The sequence below is a fragment of the Guillardia theta genome, assembly GCF_000315625.1.
Source record: "Guillardia theta CCMP2712 unplaced genomic scaffold GUITHscaffold_18, whole genome shotgun sequence".
NCBI classification, from domain to species: domain Eukaryota; class Cryptophyceae; order Pyrenomonadales; family Geminigeraceae; genus Guillardia; species Guillardia theta.
In genome coordinates, this window is record NW_005434656.1 from 552,346 (window position 1) to 575,950 (window position 23,605).

The 23,605-nt window shown below is 54.3% G+C and overlaps 9 protein-coding genes across 9 annotated transcripts in view; 5 read left to right on the forward strand and 4 right to left on the reverse strand.

The window, feature by feature from the left end:
* Window positions 1-2,985, reverse strand: part of GUITHDRAFT_136063 (hypothetical protein) — a gene marked incomplete at both ends in the record, with an annotated part of 4,666 nt that extends 1,681 nt beyond the window's left edge. The window contains 9 exons of the mRNA XM_005836312.1: window positions 107-217; window positions 482-742; window positions 869-985; window positions 1,114-1,303; window positions 1,505-2,352; window positions 2,412-2,439; window positions 2,546-2,627; window positions 2,820-2,857; window positions 2,912-2,985. Coding sequence (XP_005836369.1) covers window positions 107-217; window positions 482-742; window positions 869-985; window positions 1,114-1,303; window positions 1,505-2,352; window positions 2,412-2,439; window positions 2,546-2,627; window positions 2,820-2,857; window positions 2,912-2,985 — 1,749 coding nt within the window. The remainder of the gene's footprint in view (window positions 1-106; window positions 218-481; window positions 743-868; window positions 986-1,113; window positions 1,304-1,504; window positions 2,353-2,411; window positions 2,440-2,545; window positions 2,628-2,819; window positions 2,858-2,911) is intronic.
* A 1,985-nt stretch (window positions 2,986-4,970) lies between these two features.
* On the forward strand, window positions 4,971-5,555 carry GUITHDRAFT_68106 (hypothetical protein; the record flags this gene model as incomplete). Its single annotated transcript, XM_005836313.1, has 2 exons — window positions 4,971-5,280; window positions 5,335-5,555. The coding sequence occupies 2 exons, from the start codon at window positions 4,971-4,973 to the stop codon at window positions 5,553-5,555; spliced, it is 531 nt and encodes a 176-aa protein (XP_005836370.1).
* A 1,971-nt stretch (window positions 5,556-7,526) lies between these two features.
* Window positions 7,527-9,339, forward strand: GUITHDRAFT_59395 (hypothetical protein; the record flags this gene model as incomplete). The annotated part of the gene is made up of 9 exons (XM_005836314.1): window positions 7,527-7,705; window positions 7,751-7,804; window positions 7,909-7,993; window positions 8,036-8,089; window positions 8,133-8,191; window positions 8,255-8,362; window positions 8,442-8,495; window positions 8,911-9,152; window positions 9,224-9,339. Coding segments are annotated over 9 exons (951 nt in total), but the record flags the coding sequence as incomplete, so codon positions are not given.
* A 121-nt stretch (window positions 9,340-9,460) lies between these two features.
* GUITHDRAFT_136065 (hypothetical protein) lies at window positions 9,461-12,447 on the reverse strand (the record flags this gene model as incomplete). Its single annotated transcript, XM_005836315.1, has 13 exons — window positions 9,461-9,496; window positions 9,554-9,709; window positions 9,758-9,805; window positions 9,853-9,903; window positions 9,999-10,031; window positions 10,081-10,156; window positions 10,198-10,229; window positions 10,286-10,321; window positions 10,396-10,548; window positions 10,596-10,640; window positions 10,692-10,841; window positions 10,894-12,237; window positions 12,289-12,447. 13 exons carry the CDS (start codon window positions 12,445-12,447, stop codon window positions 9,461-9,463), a joined length of 2,319 nt encoding a protein of 772 aa, XP_005836372.1.
* Window positions 12,448-13,426: 979 nt separating this feature from the next.
* GUITHDRAFT_85772 (hypothetical protein) lies at window positions 13,427-15,536 on the forward strand. The gene is made up of 8 exons (XM_005836316.1): window positions 13,427-14,460; window positions 14,510-14,649; window positions 14,699-14,843; window positions 14,931-15,044; window positions 15,102-15,137; window positions 15,190-15,270; window positions 15,317-15,385; window positions 15,441-15,536. The coding sequence occupies exons 1-8, from the start codon at window positions 13,450-13,452 to the stop codon at window positions 15,501-15,503; spliced, it is 1,659 nt and encodes a 552-aa protein (XP_005836373.1). The 5' UTR covers window positions 13,427-13,449; the 3' UTR covers window positions 15,504-15,536.
* Window positions 15,537-16,085: 549 nt separating this feature from the next.
* On the reverse strand, window positions 16,086-16,829 carry GUITHDRAFT_104923 (hypothetical protein; the record flags this gene model as incomplete). The annotated part of the gene is made up of 1 exon (XM_005836317.1): window positions 16,086-16,829. One exon carries the CDS (start codon window positions 16,827-16,829, stop codon window positions 16,086-16,088), a length of 744 nt encoding a protein of 247 aa, XP_005836374.1.
* Window positions 16,830-17,343: 514 nt separating this feature from the next.
* Window positions 17,344-18,057, forward strand: GUITHDRAFT_53031 (hypothetical protein; the record flags this gene model as incomplete). The annotated part of the gene is made up of 2 exons (XM_005836318.1): window positions 17,344-17,760; window positions 17,806-18,057. Coding segments are annotated over 2 exons (669 nt in total), but the record flags the coding sequence as incomplete, so codon positions are not given.
* Window positions 18,058-19,689: 1,632 nt separating this feature from the next.
* GUITHDRAFT_67950 (hypothetical protein) lies at window positions 19,690-20,049 on the reverse strand (the record flags this gene model as incomplete). The annotated part of the gene is made up of 3 exons (XM_005836319.1): window positions 19,690-19,829; window positions 19,874-19,961; window positions 20,005-20,049. Coding segments are annotated over 3 exons (273 nt in total), but the record flags the coding sequence as incomplete, so codon positions are not given.
* Window positions 20,050-22,654: 2,605 nt separating this feature from the next.
* GUITHDRAFT_104926 (hypothetical protein) lies at window positions 22,655-23,491 on the forward strand (the record flags this gene model as incomplete). The annotated part of the gene is made up of 3 exons (XM_005836320.1): window positions 22,655-22,679; window positions 22,727-22,757; window positions 23,227-23,491. The coding sequence occupies 3 exons, from the start codon at window positions 22,655-22,657 to the stop codon at window positions 23,489-23,491; spliced, it is 321 nt and encodes a 106-aa protein (XP_005836377.1).
* Between the last annotated feature and the right edge of the window lie 114 nt (window positions 23,492-23,605).

A 23,605-nucleotide genomic window follows, 5' to 3' on the forward strand; every position in this document is an offset into this window, starting at 1 on the left:
AAACGGGGACGTCCTCCTCCCTCCTCCTCCTCCTCCTCCTCCTCCTCCTCCTCCTCCTCCTCCCTCCTCCTCCTCCTCCCTCTTCTCCCCACCTCCTCCCCCTCACCTCACAACCAGCTCCTGCGCTCTCCCGCGTGCTCGCTCGTACGTCGAGTGTCGTCTCCTCGATCGCCCACGTGACCCCTGGGAGGAGCTGGAGGAGAGGCTGCGATCCTCCCTGAGGACGGTGAGGTGATCAGAGGGGAGCAGAAGGAGTGAGAAGAGGGACGGAAGGAGAGGGAGAGGGAGAGTGGGAGAGAGCACGAGCGAGCAAGGGACGGAGGCAAGAGGAGGAGAGGGAAAGGAATTTCAACCTGTGACTTGGTCTTCTTGACGATCTTCTATGTCGACTTCGGCTCTTCCTCGTAGGAGATTCAGATTCAGCCCTTCCTCTCTCGTCACTTTCAGCCAGCACAGCACGCAGCTGCTACCTCCTCCTCACGTCCAGACGCCCCCGGCCCGGCACAGAGCTCGACCTCTCCCTCCTGCTCCTCGACACGTGCCGCCCTCGCTCCTCCTCCGCCTCCGCCTTAATCACGTCGAGGGGTGTGTGGCCGATGGGAGTGAAGGCGGAAGGCTTCCTCCTGCTGGACCCTCTGCTGGGGATGACGTCGGAGACCTTCCTGGAGGGGGTGATGTCTCCTTTCCTCAGCGCCTTCTCGAGCCTCATAGAGAGCTCTCCCTCGAACTTCTTCGCGTTCGCCTGGTGGTTAGTCAGTTCTGACCTTCACCTCCTCCTCTGCTCGCACGTTGCTCCTTTCCGCTCTCCCCTCCCCTCCCAACCTCATTTCATGTTCTTCTCTCCTCCTTTCCCTCTCTTTGTATTCACCTTCATTGTCGCAGGTGCAGGATACTTGAGAGGATGCTTCTTCTCTGGAGGGCTCACCGCATACTCCGCGCGGTCTAGTCGGAACTTTCGCATCTTCGACCTGGCGTTATCATCGAACTGCCAGCCAGTCAAGCAGCATCAGATCCTCCCTCCCTTCCCTCCTCTTCCTCCCTCCCCTCCCTCCCCCCTCCCTCCCTCGCCTCCTCCTCCCCTGCTCTCTTCTCCCTCCTTCCCTCTCTCCTCACCACCACTAGCGCCCCCGTCTCAGCATTGAGCCTCATAGTCGTGTCGACAACCACTCGCTTCCGCTCAGCCTGCGGCACCACCGCCAGGTCCAGCCCGTTGAACTGTCTGCTCGCGTCCACGTCCGTGGCCTGCTGCCGGCTCTCGTAGTGGTCCAGCAGCGCCTGCAGGTCGCTCTTCTCCACACACTCCCTGCGATGATGTCAAGAGGCGACGCCCAGGGCATGTGGAAAGAGCCGAAGTTGGAGCGAGAGGGAGTGAGGGGAGAGAGAGGGGGGGGGTGGGAGGGAGGGAGAGAGGGAGAGGACACGAGGAGGGAGAGGGAGAGGGAGAGGGGGAGAGGAGGGAGGGGAAACGAAGAGGGGAGAGCTAGAGGAGGATTTGAGGAGCAACCGGATCTTATACTCCGGCACTGCAAGTTTTCTCAGCTTCTCTTTGATTCTCCTGGTCGACATTTCCCTCTCCTCCTTCACCGAGTGGCTTCTCTGCCTCTCCCTTCCTCCTCCCGCTTCCTCCCCGCTCGTTATCGTCCTCGGCACCTCGCTGCGTCGTCGGTCGTCCCGCCTGCTCCTCGTGTCCTCCCATTCCAGTGCCAGGACATCTTGATTGGAGGAAGGGCGCATGCGGGGAGCGGACTTGGCTCGCTCCTTGGCGTCCTCTTGCGCCTGGTGGAACTGCATGATCTCAGCAGTGGCAGAGGAGGAGAACTTCTGTCGTGAAGGCTTTGAGGAGGAGTCCGCCACGGGGATGAGAGAAGTCTTGGAGCTGTAGGTCACTGGTACCCCCATCGCCTTCCTCGCTGTCGGGGACTTTGGGATCGGTTTCAACACTCCGCCTACCGACGTGACGTTGGACAGGGAGGGAGAAGGCTGGTTCTCATCGATATCTCTTCTCGACGTGCGCTCTCGGATCCTGCTGTAGGCGTTGAGCGTGTCCTCCCTGTCCTTCCTCAGCTCTCTCAGTCTCGCTATCTCGTCGTTGCGCTCGTCGAGCTCCTTCTTCATCCGCTCCAGCTCCTCTCTCAGCGGATGGACGTCGAGAGCTTCGCTGCTCCGCGATGCTACGGTCTCCTTCACCGTCCTCAGCTCCCGCTGCATGAGGGAAATCGTATCCAGCACCACGTCGCTCACAACCCCGTGCTGACCTCGAGCATCCCCGTCGCCGCTTCTGCTCGACCTCATGGACATGTGCCGGTCCAGCTCCTCCTCGAAGATGCTCATCTCGACGCTGGGTCGCACGTTCTGCTCCCACCCATCAGGTGACAGTCAGCAAGAGGCGGAATGCCAGCGGCAGAGCTCACCCGAGCATCAGGGTCCCGTTGAGCGTCGCTGTGAAAATCGGAAGACAGGATCGGTCTCCCAGGCTCTGAATGGAGGAGGGATCATGTCAGATCAGCATGCGGGTAGGAGGAAGCAGTCGCGAGCATGTACGCACCTCGACGGGATGCGCCGCGCAAGGGAGAAGATGCCATGAGCGGCGACCTGGCCACCTCCTGCCCCCGCGCCGAGCCATGATGCTGCCGGCTGAAGGAATCATGCGTGGATGAAGGATGTGCGCTGTTGTACGAGAACCGATCTCCTCTCTCCTCCGCGAACTGATGTATCGTGCTCCTGCGCATCGGCGAACCAGGCAGCGAGAACGTGTGGGCGGCAGCCTCTGTCAGCAGATGTGACTCCATTGAAACCCTTGAAACTTGATGGGTGCAAACCTGCCGTTGGACGGTTCCATGTGCTCGTTCCATCCAGCCTGCAACAGGGCAAACCTCAAACCAAACAACATCTTAGTGGAGTTAAATCCAACCTGTTGTAGTAGTAGGTGTACCCTGTTGATTTTGATACGCGCTCTTCCCAACCAAGCGGAAGGTTTTGCGTCATGCCTGCATCTCACTCCATTTCAACCTGAGATTGTAGCTCGGCATTCTGCAGGATGCATAGCTTATGGAAGCTGCAGACACGCAAGAAGTTAGGTTAACTCTTTCAGACGTGACGTTGACAAAGCAAGCATAAAGCCTTTTTTCATAGTTAGCGTTCGTTGCAGAATTCCTGCGTGGTAAGAAAGCCTCGCAATCTTTCTATTGTGCAGCTTCTCGAATCTGTGCTCGTCTTCCCTCTTTCAGTCTCTCCTTGATCCATTCCCATCCAATCTCATCCCATCCCATCCCATCCCATCCCATCCCATCCCATCCCATCCCATCCCATCCCATCCCATCCCATCCCATCCCATCCCATCATCCGCCTCATCCCATCCCATCCCGAGTCCATCCTCCCTCCATCTCCTCGATCCTCGATCCCCTCCTCGCTTCTTGCATGATCCAAATGACCAACTTGTCAAACGGTTAACCACCCCACCATCCTCCTACACTACCCCACCCACTCTTGTTTGCCTTGCTCCTCGGATCTCTCAGCACCACCCCTACCAGCTCCCGCGCCCACCCCTACTGTGGACTCGAGCCCGGGTCTCACGGTTTGCCTCAACAGTGCCTACTCTCCAACCGTACGGTACCCCTGACGGTACCCCTCCCATCATTGCATGACCCCCGACCCACCCCACCCCCATCTTTGAAGTTTTTCGATTGTTCCCCAAGTCATTATATGGCTCTCTAGGGAGGGTTATTCCGCTACCTAGTTCAAGTTCAAGTTAGCCTGGCAGCCGCGGGAGTCCGCTCGGAGTCACTGAGTCAGCCCGGCTAGTAGCCGCAGCCGGCCCGGGCGGCCGGCGCAGGCGGCGGGCCGGCGGCCCAGACTCAGCCATGATCGGACGACGGACGGTAGTGAGTCAAGATCGGACCGGTGACTGGACTGAAACGGCCGGGCCGGCGGGCCGCCCGGAGCCTCTGCAGTCACCCGCAGTGCGGCGCCGCGCTCTACCGAAAAATTTAAGTGCCAAATTAACGAAAGGCCTGCCATAGTGAACCGTGCATGGTCGGGTGGACTCCATGTGAACCCCAAAAAAAGTAGAAAAAAAAAGACCAGATTTGCTAGGGCCCCGGATATCTGCGTGACTTTAGCATAGTACAACTTGGCAAGTCCAAGTCTAACAAACTTGTGCTCCCCGAGTCCGACGGTCCCGGTCCGGTCAGATCAGGCCGGCCCGCAGGGCGGCGGCACGGCCGCGGCTCGGACCGTCGGGACCATCGTCTGACGGACTGTCACGCCCGTCCGTCCGGTCGAGCCATCGGAGGTGACGCCGCCCGGCCGGCCCGGCATATGCTCCGAACTGTCCGGGCCCCGGCGTCCGTCACACTGTCACAGGACAACTAGCACAGTTTGACTGAACTCGATCAAGAGGGGTGGAATCTATGGAGGGGGTGGTGGTTCCAGGGGGTGGTACTATGACCCAGAGTGCAGGGACTGAAATCAAATACGGTAGGGTAGGGAAACCATGATGGGGTGAGGGTGTAAAGTACGGGGTACTTTTGAAAGAATTTAGTCTTCCATTCGGGGTGGTGACAATAAATTGTTCTTAACAACAGGGAGGGGTAGTAAAACAATATAGGGGGTTCTTTTTGGATAGGAGGGGTGTCGGCAACATGGGCATGGCATGAGGTAGGTACACAGCGATAAGGGGGTAGGGTTCATCACGGGCGAGGAGCGGCAGGTATGGTGGGCTCGTGCGGGAGGGGAAGGGAGGGAGGGGGAGAAGCAGTCGATATGCGCAGGGATTGGATGTTTCCTGACGTGTTTGTGTCATGATACATCTCCTCTGCCTCCCACGTCTGATTTTGTCGTCTCAGTGACATCTCGATATCGAAAGAATGAGCGCCGTCGGGTGAGTTTATAATCGCCCTTCTCCGCTGCCCATGACTTTCCGTTCCAGTGAAGCAAACGGGTCTGATGTAACAGCCAAACCCGAGCAGAAGATGATAGTCTTCGGGATTCCGTATCATATAACAAGTGAGGGCTTCCGAGACTACTTTGCTCAGTTCGGAGAGCTGCAGGAGTGCGAGCTAATGTTCAGCCGAGAAGGAAGGTCCCGTGGGTTCGGCTTCGTCCTGTACAAGGACGAGGAAACCAACACTCGGGTGAAGGACATGCAGCACAGCATGGAAGGAAGAAGTTTGGATCTCAAACTGAGAGACACGGGCGACAGATTCAAGCATGATGAAGGACGGCCGGCCCTGTCTAAGACGAAGATCTTCATCGGCCGACTTGGAGATGCTGTGGAACCAGGTTGACGTCTAGATGAATCCTGTTCTTCCTTCTGACTTGGATGCCTTCGAAAAGAGGATCTCCGCCAGTACTTCGAGCAGTTCGGAGCCATTACTGATGTTTTCATGCCTGTGCATCATGCCACTGGGAAACGCAAGAATTGTGGGTTTGTAGAATTTCAAGATCCAAGCAGCGCAAGTCAAGCTCTCGAACAGCCAAAACACGTCATCAAAGGCGTTGAATGCACCGCACAGGTGCAACTCATTGCTGTCTTGACCTTGGACTTGCTTCCCTGACCGTTTTCTCGCTAGGCCGCTGCTCCCAAGGTGGACAAGCATGATAGACGAGGCTTCGATGGCTATGGGATGGATCGTTTCGGCTTTGATCGAGGATTCGGACGCGGTTTCAGGGGAGATTATGGTGGCTGGGGTCGAGATGGCCGGGATAGCTGGAGCATGCGAGACAGAAGCCCTCGCAGGTTCGACGACCCTCGTATGATGGGGATGCGTGACGACATGATGGGTCGCCCGGTAGGGACCGTGGCTCCTCTTCTCTGATTGTGAATCTCATGAGAATGCAGGGCTGGGATGGCATGGGTGCAATGGGTGGCGGGATGGAGGACATGTGGAGCATGATGTTTGAACGAATGCGTGAAATGTATGATCGTGGGGATCCCTACGGGATGGGCGCGGGTGCTGGATACATGGGTGGTGCTGGCTACATGGGCGGCCGTGAAGCGCCTGCATGGGGGGCGGCGCCCGCTGCTGGTTCAAGATTCGCAGCCGCAGGGGAGATGCGTCGTCTGCTCATCGAAAACATTCCAAGGTGCCTATCGAAAAGTGGCTTATTACTGGTGACGTTGATGTTCGAAAGGTCGATTGCATGGCAGACTTTGAAAGATCTTTTCAAACGCTTTGGAAATGTTATCAGAGCTGATGTGTATCCAGACGGTCAAGGGACCGTGGTCTTCGATAATACCAACGACGCTCGCACTGCATTAACAGGTAGGTCAATCATTGAGGTGTTGACTTGTACGATGCATTGGTTTGATTTATGTGCAGCAATGAATGGACATTTGTTGGAAGGAAATCAGATCCGCATCAGGCTTGAGTGAACAGGTTGATTCGAGGAAGCGTTGGCCTTGACACGAGGAGGTGTGATTGGAAGGATGGTGGTTTAGTCGAGGCCTTTGACAGTGAGACTGCAAGGTGATCAGGCCGGATAGTTCGAAGAGTGAAGGAAGTACAATGGAGGCAGAAGTGTCGTGGGCATGATCTTCTACGCGGATGCGATGTCTAGAGCTTGAGGTTGAATCGTTCATAGCGGAAGGAGGACTGGAGGGTTCCGGTTGCAAGGCAGACGTGGATGAGGAGAGGCCGCGAGAGGAGATAAGAGTTTCAAGATTCGGGGACAGTTCTATAATTAGTTGGTAATTTTTTGGTCTAGAGTTCTTTACTTTCTCTTGAATGATTGTGAGGATTGAATGTGGAGGCCAAGTGAAATCGTGAGTCACAATCAGTTGAGGGGTTATATTGTCGTACTGGCGAGGGAGGGGAACAGAGCAAGGTAAAGCTATGCTGCTGCTGTGCTTTTGCTTTCTTGAAGGTCGTGAGCGCATTATTGCTGTGCCGAATGCACATATTTAAGTGTATGTGTGGAATGAAGGGAATCTCCGCCCGTTGAAGATCGCCAGGCAGCTGCTGGGCTAGAATCTCTGCCAGGAGGCTGCTGGGCTCCAGTGAGATCATCGGTGATCCCCTGCTGGTAACCTGCTGATCTAAGGGCGTGAGTAAAGCACTGGCTGATCTAAGGGCGTGAGTAAAGCACTGGGATGAATCCGTGAAAGATGGTAGACCGGAAACCATGTCTGTGGGCGACAGGAGGCTACACAGGGTGGGCAAGGGAGTGAAGCAGGGAGGAAGGAAGCGAGTTGGATCAGGAGGAGGAGGACGAGGATAGAAGAGTCATCCGATGCTCAGCAGGCACGTGCCACTTGCGATGAGCTCTGAGACAGCCCGCGCCTCGTAAGCTGACGGAGAGGCGTTTGAGAGGAAGGTGGAAGAACGGGAAGCATGGTTTGCCTCCTCCTGGTGGCAGGGATTCTCGTGCAAGGAGGTCTGGTGGGATCAGCAACTTCTCTCTCTCTCTCTTTCGCGCCTTCGCTCCGTCTCGCTCGCTCTGCTCCTTCGCCCCACATCTCCCTCAGACCCCACGGCCTCCGTCCAGGAGCAGTTGGACGGAGCAGAGTGACGCTGTGGAGCGATCGCAGAGGCTTGTACGAGCCGACTGAGCCGAACCAGCAAGGGCTCCTGCCAGTCGACGACACGCACTCGCTCTTCTATCACGTCTACGGCAACAGCACCTCGCAACATGTTGCCCTCTCCCTCCATGGCGGCCCTGGGGCAGGCAGCTTCCCTCGACATGCGCGTTTCTTCGACCCCAAGAGGTCGATGAGGGCTGGGGACTGCGACGAGCTGAAGCTCTAGCGCAGATGTCGCGTCGTCCTCTTCGATCAGCGTGGCTGCGGATCCTCGACGCCGCGGGGGTGAAACTTTGAGCTGTGTGGCCCTGGAAGCACTGACGCGATGAGACGCGGCAGGAGCATCGACAACAACGACACGCCCAACCTGATCGCCGACATTGAGGAAGAGACTCTTGCTGCCTCCTCCAGCTGACGTCCCAGCAGAGGCTGAGGGTCCATCTCAACGTCTCCACATGGGACATCGTGCTCGGGGTAACCTCGCTCGCTCGCTCCCTCCCTCTCACGCTCTTTTAGGGTAGCTGGGGAAGCACTCTCGCTCTTGCGTACTCGCAGGAGTATCCGGAGAGGGTGAGGTCGTGGAGACGGCAGCGCCGGAGACTGACGCGAGCAGGTCCGGGCGATGGTGCTGCGAGGAGTGTGTCTGATGCGAGCCAAGGAGATCTGCTGGCTGTTCGGACCTGAGGCCTGAGGAGGAGAGGGAGGAGGCGCAAGGGCTGACGGAGACGCAGGGAGGATGTCGAGCTCTACTTCCTCGAGCATACAAGGAGTTCGTGAGCGACTTGCTGTGCGGCCCCGCCCGCCCTCCCCCGTCGCTGATGCGCCGGCAGGGAGCACGAGACCGTCAGCTGCAAGACCGTCCTCGAGGCCTACAGCAGGCATGCGCGTCTCAGCGCGCCTGCTGCGAGTGACCCGAGCGTAGGAGACTTTTCAGCAGCAACACGACGACGCAAGGAGCAGCTGCGAGGAGGTGGAGGTGAGTGTGCGATGCAGGAGCCGACGTCTGCTTCAGGTGGCTCTCGTGGGAGTACAGTGTGTCCTCCCTGCATCAAGCTGCTGTCCTCAACGCGACTGGGACGCTCTCTGCAAGTTCTGTTGTCGAGTGGGACGGGAGTCGGTGGCTCGTGGACGGGAAGGACGAGGAGGAGCTGAAGGCAGAGGTGAGGGCTGGAGGAGGGGAAGGAGGAATGAAGGAGGAATGAAGGAGGAATGAAGGAGGAATGAAGGAGGAATGAAGGAGGAATGAAGGAGGAATGAAGGAGGAATGAAGGAGGAATGAAGGAGGAATGAAGGAGGAACAGGCGAGGAGGAGAAGCTCTGTCACTTTGACAGCCAACACCTCCAAGACCAACGGGAACCGTCTGCCTGCCCCTTGTTCTCTAAACTCTCAGTGACTGTCTTGTCTCAGAGAGTCGGCCGGCCCCCTCAGCCCCCTATGTGCCTGCTCAGGTCAGCTGCCCTCGCCCCTCGCCTTCTAACCGACATGATCTGCAGGCCATGCTGACCTGCTGGTACTCTCTGCATGGGGGCTTCTTGGAGGAGGAGGCGATTCTTCAGCCGCAGCGCATGGAGCGGATTCGGCACATTCCGTGCATAGCAGTGCAAGGAGCAGCCGACTACATCTGCCCACCATGTACTCCCTTGCTCTCTGCTCCTGCTCCTCTCCTGCCAACCGGCCTTCCCCTCCTGGTGACTGCGGTGCAGGGACAGCGCTGGACCTGCATGAGGCCTGGCCGGAAATGAAGCTGAGGCTGGTAGCAGGAGCAGGACATTCCATGTATGACCCGGAGATCACAAGCGAGCTTGTCAAGGCGACCGACTTCCTCCTCGACCGTCACACGAGCGACAGCGGCGAGGGGCAGGAAGAGGAAACAAGTTGAGAGGAGAGGAGAGAAGGTTAAGGCGAAGTAAGATGAAGGCAAGAAGCATCGATCTCATAGGCTAGCAAGGCTCCTTCAGTCCACCAGCTCCTTCACACTGAATTTCAGTTCGCAACCTCGGAGCAGCAGGCGAGCAGCAGCCCTCGCCACATACCAGGGATTCCATGACAGGAAGCAAGTCGGCAAGGCTCTCCGATCCTCCTCCTTGCTCCTTCCTCACTTGCGCTCTCTGCGCTAAAATCTTGATGGTCTTCTCGTACTTGCGCAGCAGCAGCAGCGACTCCTTGTGCTGCTGCCTCAACGTCTCGACCTGTCCCAAAGTGTCAGGAGGAGCCCAGCAGCTTGTCTCTTCCCTCACCTCGAAGCTCAGGGCAGAGACGTGCTCCATCCTCTCGTCGCTCGTCGCCTGCAGCAGCCTCAACAGCTCCCCCCCCCTCCTCTCGCCTCCCTCACCATCACGAGCTCTCTCTGGATGTTGTCACGCAGCCTCTCGAGGTCTGAAATCTGCCGCCTGTAGTTGAAGCACTTCTTCTATTGTCAGCTGTCAGTCCACTCCCTCCCTCAGCTGCCGTTGCCTGTAGGTCGTTGCACTTGATCACCACGGGCTCCATCTTGGCCATGACGTCGTCGACCTGACAGCCTCCTCAGCTCTACTCCGACCACACGAGCGATGAGCGTCACCTGGGCCTGCATGTGCATCACTTGCTGCACCATCGCTTTCCTCTCGCAGTCGAGTTGTGCAGAGATCGCTTCAACGCTGAAGAAGAACGATGAGCGTCGAGGTCTCTCCAAACTCACAAGTACCGCGAGAGATTCGCCGTGGACTCGGCCTGTTGCCATGACATCCCTTTAGAAGACCCATGCGATGGCGCGGGCAGAGCTGTACCTTGTACTTCTTTGATTCCTTCATCAACGAGGTATTCTGATCGCGAAGTCGAAGGCACTTGCTCACAGTCGTCAACCTCTTCATCGCCCCCATTCCCTTCGTCTCCTCACCTCTACGTGAGCCCGGTCCAGATCCTCCATGGCAGACTCCAGCGCACGTTTCGCCATCTCGGTGTCATTCGACTTCGCGCGGCTTTTGGCGAGTTTTTCCGCACTTTGAAGTCTTCCAGTCAAGTCGATTACCTCGTTCTGCAATCGAATCTCCTGCGAACAGCTCAGAAAGAACCAACATGTTGCCGCTGACTTTTAACATTCTCGGATTTCGACTTGACAAGTGCCTCAGCATTCTTGAGCTCCTTTACGTCAGAGTGAATGAATCATACAATCAAACGACTCTGCAGCGTTACCTCTTGTAAGCGGAGGAGTTTGGCCTCGGCTTCAGGATTCTCAGCTTTCTTCTTCCATTCCTCGTGCTGTTTCCTGTGTATTAGCACGTTGGCTTGCTCCTCTGACAGGCATCTCCTTGTCTTGTTCAATTCTTTCTGCAGGGCATCAACCTATCATCAAACACAGGAGGTCAAACAACAGCATAACAACTCAGTTTCCGACCTCAGCTTTCAATTTGAAGATTTCAGCTTCACGATCTTGATCTATCTTTATCCTTTCAGCCTTTGTTTTATCTTCGTTGTCAAGAAGCTTAGGAATGACACTCAACAGATTGGTCCACTTCAGTTCCCACGACAAATTTCCATGTTTGGCTTGTTCAGTGCTGGAGGAAATGGCACGGTCTATCAGCTCTTTCTTCCCGTCTGCTGTCTGAAAGCTTTCTAAAAGGACTTGATGCAGTCTGTTGTAGTTTTCATCCATCTTCTGCACAAACTCGTTGTGTTCGTCTTCGATCCTCTTCTTCTCCGAGATCGCCTTCGCTAGACGGACGGCAGACTTTGCCGCATCCATCTCTAGCTGTCGTCTCGTCTTGTCTGTTTTGCCAGAGAAGGCAGTCTTGAAATCCATCCCAGGTCGACCTTCTGTCTGCTCAAGCTTCAATTCTAGTTCTGACTTAGCGTTGGTCAGCTCATCGCACTTCTGCTGCAGGAGGGACATTTGCTGCTTCAGTTGTTCAACTCTGCTTCCTCTCTCCCCCGACGAACTTTGGACCAAGTTGTCTTTCGAGGCGCAGGACTGCCACAAAGTCAGCTTGTCCTGCACGGACTCAGCAGCTCCTTGAACGTAGTTGTTGATGTTGTTCAGCAGCTCCCCGACTTCAGCAATCACCTTCCAGGTGCTCACATCACCGTCGATCACTTTGATCTTGGCTTGACGCAGTAACACAACACTAGGTGCCAGCCTTCTGTGCAGACTCTTCAACCAGTCAAGGTTCACTCCCAGGACACTCTGATTGATGTCTGAATCCTTTCGATCATCCCCTCCTGCACCATCTACATGGGGAGCTTGTCCTGGATCCTTGATAGAAATATCATTTTCCTCCTCGTCTTTCATTTTCCTTGCAGCAGGGTCGTCAGAAGAGTGAATTTCATCCTGCGCTTCATCGTCCTCTCCTTGCTTCTCCCGCCTTGAGCTTTGCCTCTGTTGGGATCGGGTCTGTTCAGCGCTCTTCCGGAAGCTAGCTATCTCTCTCGCGAGCGCGTCTGTGTTAACCTTGTGAACAGCAGGAGACCTGTTCGCCTGCACTTCCCCAGCATTGCTCAGTTCAGGATGTGTATGAGATCGAATGGCTGGACTAACTTCTGTCACAGCCCATTCAGCCTGTGCTGGTCTAGCAGGAGATACCAGATCAAGGGCCTGTGCTGGCCTAGCGGGAGATACCAGTTCGAGAGCCTGTGCTTGATCAGTCTCGTCCTCGTTGACTTCGATCGCCAGGCCTGCTGGTCGAGAACTTCTGGCAACCTCCTCCATACGCGCCTTCAAGCGCTCCCTCCGCGACTGCCTCGCCTGGTTCAAACAAGCTTCACAGGTGTCTGCAGGTTTTGAATGAGAACTCACCTTGAGGAGCTTTTCTTCAATGTCGGGATTTGAAGAGCCTGGTAGCACGTATAATTCTGCCATGCCTGATTTCTTATCCTCGTTCACGCTCGTATCCTCGTTCACGCTCGTATCCTCGTTCATGCTCGTATCCTTGTTCATGCTCGTATCCTGGTTCATATTCTTCCTTCTCGCCTTCAAGTCTTCATTTTCCGAACTTCCCGCCAATCCCATCAACAATGGGGGGAACGGTGGGGGTAGTGAGGGTAGTAGAAGGGGGTCCACTTCGAAACCAGGTAGGGGTGCCAATAAGAGTGGTACCGATGATTCAGGGTCTTGTGGTTGGGGTAGGGTACTGTTGGTTGGGGGTTTCCAAAGGGTTATTCTTATGATACTTTGTTGAAATTAGGGGGTAGGGTATAAAACTCGGGGTGCATGAATTCAAGGGGGTTATTTCGGGGGTGGCGGTAGAAGTTTGGTAGGGTGGGGTGATGAGGCGCGTTGGGAGTTCAACGGTTGAGAAGCGAACATGCGAGGGGAGGGAGAGGAGTGGGGAGGAGAGGAGAAGAGAAGAGAGGAGAGAGGAGGGAGAAGATGAGATGAGATGAGATGAGATGAGATGAGATGAGATGAGATGAGATGAGATGAGATGAGATGATCTTCTCGGAAAGATGAGATCATATGGGAGCAGCGAAAAGGAGATCATAGAGAGGAAAAGCGACGAAGAGGAGGAGGAGAAAGGAGGAGTAGAGAGGACGAGAGTGACAATCAGGGAGAAAGTCCAACATACGAGGATAGAAAGAGAACAGGAGAGAAGGACTGCATTGAACGGGAGGATAGTAGGATTGAGAGCAGAAAAGATGTGAGGAACGGACTGTGAGGTGACGAGAGGTAAAAATATAAAGGAGAGGAAGAGAAGTAGGATTGAAAGAACCAGACGCAGTAGATTGAGCGTAGAAAACGATACATACAAAAGGATAGGTAGTTGAAAGTTGAGGGGTGAGGAGTTGAGGGAAGAGATGTGAATGTAGACAGTGAAGACGAGAAAGGAAGGAATTGCTAGATGAGAGATAAATCGGCGAACAATTACGGACCTGCGAGAACAACGCTTCTGCTGAGCAACTTGCCTTCACTTTTCATGCTCCTGAATTTTCCGTGCAGGGTCTAACTAATTTAGCAAGCATGGCACGACCTCCTGGCGCCGACGATGAGTATGCAGAGCTGCAGAAGAGATTTCAAATGTTGGAGAACGACCGCAAGTCGCTGTTTGAACACACACAACTTGAGGTCAAGAAGAACAAAGAAGCACTCGCGAAGCTCAAGAAAGAGAACAAAGAGCTCCGGTCAACTCTATCAGGGCTGATGAGTGATCAAGGGAAGTCGTCGGGAAAGGATTCAGAGATCGGCAAGCTGGAGCAACAGGTGCAAGAGCTCCGGAGGAGGCACGACGACGTTCGTCACCAGTGTCAGTTCCGTCAGAAGGAGCTGCAGTCTCTGCAAGACAAGCTGAAGGATCTGGAGAAGGAGATGGCGAAGCTTCAGGACGATGACACTCCGTTGACCCGCAACATCAGGACGCTAGAGAACCGCCTTGACAAGGCGATGATCAAGTACAACGAAGCTCAGTCCATCCGCAAGACTTACGAGCAGATCGTGAAGCGTCTCAAGGAAGAGAGGATTGGGTTCGACAACCAGCTGGCAGCGATAGAGCGCACACTGAAAGCGAAGGAGAAGGATCTAGAGGAGCTGGTGCTCATGTCTCATGATGCGCAGCACGCCAAGGAGGTGGCCAAGGCAGAGCTGCTGAAGCTAGAGCATCAGCTGATGGAGGAGAAGAAGCAGCGAGAGAAGGAGCTGGCAGATCGCCGAGCCCTGGTGCAGCAGAAGGTTGAGATGAACCAGCGACTGGAGAAGAGAGACAAGATGAGACGAGAGATGCAGCTGGTGGAGGGAGGAGAGCAAGCGGATCCCAGTGAGTCGAACATGAAGAAGACGCTGTTCAGCACGGCATTCCACTCTGCTCTCAACGAGCATGTGCTCGAAGAAGAGCAGAAGAAGATCACAACCTACGAGGAGGCTTTCCGCAAGATTAAGGACGCCACCGGAGTGTCAGACGTTAACGAAGTGATTCAAAAGTTCCTGACTCAGGATGAGACTCACAGCAACCTCGTGGTCATGACCAAGGAGGCTCAGGTCCTTCTTTTCATGCCTCTGACTTATGTGTCCGGTGAAAATCTGGCAGGCGAGGATCGACGCGTTGAACGAGGAGAAGGCTCAAGCGAAAGCCAAGGTAGAGGAGATCAAGTACAGCGGGACGGGATCGCTGGGGTCCAGAAGGATTGTTGACGAGTTTGAAAGTCACCTGTCGGAAGCGAACAGCAAGTGAGATGTGACTGTAGCGCGGAGAAAGCCTCTCACCCTCACTCGCCAGGTGCGAACGGAACAAGCAGAAGTACGAGAGAATCGCTAAGATTCTCATCAACGTCAAGTCTGGGGTGGAGCATCTCGCTGACAAGCTGGAACCGATCCAAGTAGATCAGGAGGCTGTCGTGATGACAGACTCCACGGTGGTCGAGGTGAGACGACGTCCTCCTCCTGCCCTGATCTCTTCTCCTTCGTCCCTCTCCCTCTTCTTTTTGTGGCTTCCCTCATCTTCTCTGCAGGTTCTGGCTCAGTGCGAAGCCAAGTTGATGAGGTTGATGGACATAGTGGAAGGAGATCAGCAGTCGGCTCAGCAGGTGGATTCTCACGCTCAGGACAAGCTGCTTGCATCTCAGGTGCGAAGATGCTGGGAGAGTGGCGGTCGAGTGCTGACTTGCCGTCTGCTGTCGCAGGAGGTTGAAATGCCCGCGTACAACATCCGCATCCAGGTGGGAGGAGCACCCGTCGCTCCGTTGACCTCGCGTGTTGACGCTGCAGCAGATCCCTCATGATGCGGACGACGACAGCGGGGACGATGAGGTGGAAGATGATGACCAGGAAGACGTTCCGGATCGCGATCAGGTGGGCTGAGCCGCGGGGAGTGACGGGAGTGTGACGCCGAGAGCAGGTCAAGAAGTATTCATCACTCATGCTCGAGAAGGCCAACAAGAAGCAGAAGCGCCAGAGGAAGCGGAAGGTGAGGGAGAGGAGGAAGTTGAGTTCAAGGGCAGGAGGATGATGGCATGCGGCAGGTTGGAGGTGAGGGAAGCGCCAAGGGCACCAAGAGCGGCGTGAAGAGACCGGAAATGGCTTGAACTGTAAAGTTTGACATGAATGTAGAAAGCTCCTTTCATGTCACCCCAGCAGGAGGACGAGTATTCTTCCTCTGCCATCCCACAGACATGACGGGCCAGGACCGTCACAAGACATTCATTCACAACCGCAAGCTGCTGCACACCCTTTAGACTAGCGCAGGCGCAGCCCCTTGCATCTCAACCCTGAGGCCCTCCAGCTCGTCCAGCCTCTGCCGCATCCCCTTCGATAGCATCTGAATTTACACCCCACCACACAGAAAGAGTTTAGCAGCACAAAAGCCGCCCCTCCTTCGCTTCCCCAATGCTGTTCCACACCCTTCAACCACAAGCTCTCCCGCAGCTCATCTCGAAGGATCGTAATATTCCTTCCCTCCTCTTCCAGGATCCCCAGGATATCCTTCAGGTCCCTCAGGCCCCTTCTGCCCCTTTGGCCCGGTCCTGCTTATTTATCAGCGACGAATACAAGTCGTATGGGAGGGCAGAGGAGAAGAACAAGAGGCGCAGGCAACATGAGGAGCGCGGACAGGCATCAAAACATGTGCATGCAATCAGTGAGTACGGGCAGGTAGTTCAGATTGCTGCTTACATTCCAGGTGCTCCTGGTGTGCCGTCCAACCCTGGAAGCCCTTGATCGCCCTCGATACCAGGAGGACCTGGAAGAGGCTTGAGGATGTTCAGCCTGTTGCTGATGACGGCCTTCTCTGTGTCTAGAGCCTTGACTTGCTCGTCGACATGCTCCTGATGAATCTCCCTCAGCTCCTCCATCGTCCTCTCCTCCTCGTCCAGCAGCAGCTTTGACATCTCGTTTGACTCCTTCACCTTCTGGATGAGGTGGTTCATCCTCCTGAGCTGATCCAGCAGCTTCTCCGGCACCTTCCGCACCACAGGAGCCCCCCATCTCACAACCGACGACCCGCTCGATGGAGGCTCCCCGTCGGGCCCCTCTTCACCCGGAGGAGGATTCGACAGTACCTCAGGAAGGTCGACCCATACAGGAGTCGGTTGCTGGGTGGTGCTCCAGTACTGCAGATCGCTCCTCTCTGGCTGGTTGTTGAGTGGTGGGATATCAAACTTCCGAGGAGTCTCGACCATGGGCGGCGCCTCCTCTGTTTCCCTTGACGTGTGCCAGATATCTTCATGGTCCCTCAGGCGGTTCCATGCCTCGTTGGCTCCCATCGCCGCCCTTTCGATGCTACGCGCCATGAGCATCTGCCTGACGTTGTTTCCCGCCTCTTCTCTCTCTTCTTGCATCACCATCACCCACATCACCAGCGCCATGACCACCGCCATGGGCACCGCCACCATGGCCGCCCACCGTCCGGCCATGGCGACCCTTCGATGACCGTTACGAATACGTTGAAAACGTTTCATGGGAAGGTGAATGAGGGTGATGAATTATCCTCCCATTTGAGTATGAGGGAGATGAATAGTACCGGCAAATGCGGCAGAGGGGAAGGAGGAGGAGAGAAAGACAAGGAGGAAGAGGGAGGGGTGGGGTGGGGAGGAGGGTAAGAGGAGATTGTCAATGGAGAGAGGAAGAGATTCATGTATGAAAGTTGGTGTTTGTATGATGAAGGCGCTGAATGCGCGTGTTGAGCTGCTTGCCGAATGCGTTTTTTGAGAGCTGGTCTACTCTTGTTGGGTGGTTGAGATGATTCGGATTGATGTGGTTCCGTAGGACATCATGCGGCAGAAAAAAGTCTTGACGTCTGGGACGAGCGCTGCCAGCCCTGGGAATGGCGAGGACAAGGAAGAAGAACTTCACGGCAGGATGCCGACCCCCCCGGCCGATGTAGAACGAGCGGACGACGGTGAAGGGAAATTCGGGGCGAAGAGGAGGAAGAAGACAGAGGGCGGTGAACACTCTTGCGAGATCTGCGGAAAATCCTTCAAGACCAACTTCTATCTGAAGATGCACCTCTCGGTGCACGATGGGAACTCGCCGTTCAAGTGCGACATCTGTGGTAAGATGTGCACCTCCAAGGATGCGCTGGAAGCGCATCTCCGAACGCACACGGGGGAGAGGCCGTTCTCCTGCTCCCACTGTGGGAAGAGATTCGTGCAGAGGTCAGCGCTCAAGAGCCACTCCTACATCCACACAGGGGAGAAGAAGTATCCCTGCGATGTGTGCGGGAAGAAGTTTGTGGAATCTTCGCAGCTCAAGGTCCACATGAGGACGCATACAGGAGAGAAGCCCTTCTCTTGCAACATCTGCCAGCACAGCTTCACCACCCTGGCGAACATGCGCTGCCACCAGGTGCGGAAACATCCAGAGCAGCTGCAGGAAGGCGTGCGGAGCGAGCTGGAGAATCGGTTCGAGCGGAGGGTGCCCCCGTGCAAGGTCTGCGGCAAGCTGTTCAAGCATCACTCGAACCTGAGGAGACACGAGCGCTACCATGCAGGAGAGCGAAACCTCAACTGTAGCCTGTGCGGGAAGAAGTTCTACGACAAGTTCAACCTCACGAGGCACATGCGCGTGCACACGGGCGAGAGACCATATGAGTGCGAGGACTGCGACGCGACTTTCACAGACGAGACCAGCAAGAAGCGGCACGCGAGCAAGTGCGTCAAGCGTCAGGAGAAGGAGGGGAAGGAGGGGAAGGAAGAGGAGAAGCTGGAAGAAACCGCAGAGGAGAGCAAGGAGAACACGTCCAAGGAACAGGAACAGGGGCGAGCGATCAACAGCGAAGGCGCTTCAGGGAAGAAGGCGGAGGACTATGGGGAGCAGGTGTCGGTGCCGACTTTGTCTTGAAGGATCGCTCTAAGTTACGATGAGGAGAGGAACCCTCCGACATCGCAGTTTGACTGTTGCCGGTAACCTACCAGCTCAACTCGCTGTCTATCGAGCCACCGCTTCCTACCTGCAACAAGTGTTTGACTGACTGACACTCTCAGCACGAGACACGCAGCTGACCTGTCATGAGCATGATGGTAGGAAGTGAGAGTAGGAGAATAGGAGCGACCTCGTGAACGAAAATTTTAATAATGTTACATCGATAATTAATCTTCTCCTCCCCAGTCTCAGTCCACTCCAAAGTTGTTCACTGTACGATTCGGATGATAGTCGTTGGTGCCGTTCCAGACGGATCCTGCGCTCCTTGCCATGCGACTGGCCTCAGCCTCGATCCACCGCCAGTGAGCCTGCAGACAGCGCTTAATCGGCCAGACAGTAAGACGAGACATGTCACGTGCAGACCTTGCGTGAAGTGATCTCCTCGGGAGGATAGTGGATGACGAAGACTTGAGGGGGGCGCGTGTCCCATGAGAGCTTCTTCTTCGCTCTCCCTCGGTTCATCCTTCTTGCCTGCCCAGCAAAGGGCTCTTGAGCAATCCTCGCGTCTTCGCGGCTCAGGTCAGACATGGACTGGATGCCCCTGGAAAGCTCCTTCATTAGCGGGTCCTCCATCTGGTTCGACAGCATCGCCAGGCGCTGGGCGTTTTCGTATCCTGCCACTCGGATGATTACCGATGAGCAGAAGACCCTCTCTCACCGTTAAGGAGAACTTCGTAGTGTTCGCCCTGCTTGCCTTCGAGCTCCTGCATGCTGTCAGCTCACAGAGGGAGCAGGGACGCGGGCAACCAGGGCCTTGGAGTAAGAGCGAGTTGCTTCATCGTAGTTGCTGAGACCCATAAACGCAATCGCCTGCAAGGAACTCAACCAGCCGACCACGGACGAGAGCGACGAGCCTGTCGGTGTCTTCCTTTCGCCCAGTTGGGCCTCAGCTCGATACAACGGTCCGCATCCTGGTGATGACTCATCAGGTTTCACGGCGAACAAGACGTGGGCAACCTTGAGAGCAAGGTCGAAAAGGTTGAGCTGAGCGTAAGTCGCACTCCTGTTGGACAGCAACAGAGCCAGAACATGCGGATCTGACTCGTTCTCTAGTGCCTCGGTGAAGAAAGCGACTGCAAGGGAGAACTCCTTCCTTCGGAACGCTTCATTGCCCTGCCTCATGGTGTCAGACTTTCCCACTTCTCCCAACTTATCACCTTCATCTTGGCGTCCGAGCTAGACTTGGAGGACGTCGTGTGCACTTCCTCAATCTTTCCCTGAGCTCAGCCCGAGCTGCAGAAGGCAAGGGGAATCACCTTGGGCGCAGCGTTGCGCACGTTGTGGGACGCCTCTTGTTTCTCGCTGGTCTGAGAGGATGCTGCGGCCATTAGGTAACCATGAAGTCTTCTAGAATCAATTCACACCTTTCGGATGCACTTTGGTGTCTCTTGAGGGTCCAACACACACCCGGAACAGCGAGATCTGTAGAAGGGCGTTTTCGGGATCAAGCTCCAAGCCTTTCTCATAGGCTGCCTCCGCTAGACCCATTTCGCCTTTGCCTTCATACCTGCGAGCTCACTTAGGGTTTGACATCCACCCGAGTGCTCGCACGCGACTCCCTGACGGCAGTATCCCTTCGCCCAGCTCGGCTGCAACCGAACGCACTCGTTGCTGTCTTTGATCGCCTGCATGCAGGTCAACTGAACAGTCACGAGGATGCGGGCCAACCTGGTCCCACATCCTCAAGCTTGCATAGGCTGCGCTTCGATTGCTGCAATGGTTCAGTGAGAGAGAACATTGAAGCCGGAAGACCTGAAGAGAATATGATTTTGAGGGTCAAGGACCATGGCATGGCTGTAATGCTCTATTGCTGCTTTGAAGTCTCCTAGCTCGAAGGCTTTGTTTCCCTTGGCCTGCTCCGATGATGGGGATTTGGTAGAAGAAGACGATGAAGATGAAGTTGACGAGCGCTCATTACGAGAAGATGGGCTTGTAAGAGTCACATTCTCGGGAACTCCTTTTCCTTGAGCAGAGTATCCTCGACTCTCACGTTGCAATGGTGTATTTTGATTGTCATCATGGGATGTGAAGTTGAGACGGGGATCCTGCTTTGAACTGATTTCGTCATACGTGTTTGCCCTTCCGTCCTTGTCTGATGTTCGATTGCCTAAGACAGTGTGAGGAGGCCTAGCGTAGAATTTCGGCCTACCTCTTGCTTTGGATTTCTCTTGATCCAAACTATCGATCCTGCCTGTCGGAGGATAGTCACAAATCTATCGCGAAAGGCGAAACATACCTTGAATTGTTATCTTGTCCGAATCCAAGGGCAATGCAGCTTGATAGGCTTCTATCTGAATCGTGTACGTCTTAAATTGATAAATGATATCATGTTTCAGTTACCGCCTGGTCCAATAACCCTTGTCCTGCAAGCGCTGCAGCCTTTCTGCAGTATCCTTTCGACCATTTCGGCGCCAACTTAATCACTCTATCCGCATCTCTCAGCGCCTGCCAACACGCTGTCAACAACACCGGAGATACTTACTTGGTCGATGAGATGGGTTTGCAGACCTTGTCATATTGCAACATATGGCAGAAGCAAGCTGAGCGATTTGAAAGCAGTTTAAACCTTCCAAGAAGTCACCTTAGTGGAGGAATGGGTGAGAATGTGACATACAAGTCGCCATGGGAGGGATTCAGATCAATCGCGATGGTGTAATGCTGGATAGCCTCTTCGAACGCTCCTTCTTTGAATGCCGCATTTCCCATCGCCTTGGCCATCTGAACCTGTGTCTCCGTGAGCCCCTGCTCGAACTTCTCATTTCCTGGCACGAGCTCCAGAGCCTTGGTGAAAGCCTGCATGAGTAGGTCACTGGCAAGAAAGGATCGGAGAGTAAATCCTATCACTTGTTCCGCAACTTCAAACTCCTCCATAGCGAGTGCAGCCTTCGCTAACCGATAGTGACCTTGAGACCACTCGGGCTTCAGGTTGATGATCTGTTCAGCCTCCATCCTAGCTTCATCGTATCTCTTTGCAGAGTGCAACGCATCACATTTCGAGCTCAGCAGGCGGATTATCTCTGTCAAGTCTTTGGTAGTTCTGAGGGCTTCAGTGTATGACGCTGCTGCTGCATCAAACTTTCCCATCTGCATGAAACGATCGCCTTGCGAGCTTCGGTCCATCTTGATGTTTGCTATAGTCTTGTGCAAACTTCGTCAATCTTGAAAGGCCTCGAAAGGGATCATCAATGTGTTGGTCCAGAAACTGCTGGATAAAATCAGATGAGAATAAGCTAATTGTCGATGCAATGATAGTTTGAGTTTACAGCTTCGATCATCTTATCGAGGAATCTAATCTGTCAAAACGTAGAAGATATAGATAATTCTACCCTCTCATCCATCCGCACTGACAGTCTGATGCTGGAAAGCCAAACAGCTTCTGATCGCCTTGCATTACATTGTGCTTGTTTTCAACTTTGGGAGTCGGGAGAAAAAGAGGACTCTCAAGGTCCTCTTTTTCTCCTTGCATTATGCTCTTCTTCTCCTCCTATAAATCCCAAAGCCCTATGTGTTCCTCCCTTTTGCATAACTCCCTCTCTTTCTGTTCATGATGTTTACCCTTCATCCTCGCCATTTTCGATCATTCCTCTTTCGTAGCATTTTCAAAGTCTTCTTATTCACCCTGTGAAGGCTTCTTACCATCTAGTGTTTCCTTCCTCATCTAGTCTTCCTGTTCCTCTTCCTGTTCCTCTTCCTCGCTCCTAGTTGCTCCGCTTCACCTCCGCCGCAGCTGATCACTGAAATTGCATGATCTCAATTTCAACGTTCACATGACCCCACCCTTTACAGAAAGTACCCCACCCACCTCGACACCAGTGTCTACACTGATATGAAAACCACCCCACCCTCTTAGACAGAAAACCTTGTTACCACCTACCCCCTTCTATTCAGACAAGTTCGCCCACCCTTTGTTGTATCGGTCAAATAGAAGAAAAAAAGAAAAGGGTAAGGTAGGAGGGGTGGGTTGTGGGGTAAAAACGGAGGGACGTGTGGTTGACCGGTGAATCAAGAGGGTGGGGTGGTGGCCAGGGGGGGGGTTCAGCTAATGGGTCAGGCTCCGGTGGGGTACTTGTGATGGAAAGGTGAGTGCGCGGGATCGAAAGTTTGTGGCATGAGGCCGAAGCGAAAGATGGAAAATGGCGCGACGAGAAGTTTGAGAGAGAAGGAATGCGAGCACCAAGACAAGAGACAAGACGAGCCGATCATTGAAGAAAGGGAGAGAGAGAAAAAATGTCGTCTGCCAAATCCGACCTTTCCTATGACAAGGCGCGGCACCACAAAGCTTCAACTTAGGATAGGACGTTTGCAAAGCTTCTGCGAGATGATGAATTCCTCTCAGGCTGAATGTAAGGAACTTCAAACGTTCACATTTTGATGCGTAATCAATGTTCAGGCCTCCTTCGCTCATCAAGCTGCGTAGATCGGTAGGTTTGCGATGATTGGCTGCGAAGTTTGCAATCATGCGTGTTCACCCTCAGTTATACACTGGCTGGAGCTTTTTTGTTATTGGAGGATTCGAGCCTTGAAATCAATTTCACAAACTTTGTTGCTTCCGTTTTGTGAGATTTGTGAGACGGAAATTTAAGCCTTTGATGCAGTTTTTGTCAGGATCACTCTCAAACAGGATGACGATTTTATGGCTAATCCGAACGCAGAGATAACCATCTGCAGCATATTTTCGATGTTGACGATGAAGCCTCATGTGGTTCCAGACTTTCATCAACTAGAAAATGAGCAGTTTTTTAATGGATGGCAAAGCTTTATTCAATTTTCATCATGCCCAAGATCAAAAATATACCAGGTAGAAGCGGAAATCCTGAGACTTGTCAAATGGAAGTGTTGCTATCAGTGAGTATGCGGAAGGCAAACGTTTCTGTCTGACGGATGCTACAGGTGGGAAGCGCGAGAAGAAATCATTGCATGTTTTGAAAGATTTGGAGACGTCGGTGCAGCCCTGGCTTCCAGATCCAGATGCCCGAAGATTGACTGGAATGATGCTATGCGTTTCGATCCGAGCCAGGACTCTACTGTTGAGGACCTAGATTATTTCTTCAATGGCTTGTTTCTTTTCCAACACGAGCGATTGAATTTTGAAGAAGTGTCGACCCCGAATACCTCTGCAGAATCAACTACAATGGATTCGGAGGACTCGGAGTGATTCAGAGTTGGTCTGTTTTTTTTCAAGGTCTGATGAGCATTAAATACGAAAACAGTGAAGTCGTTCACTTACATTTGTTGAATCTCTTGCAATCTTGCTGACGCGTTTTGCCGT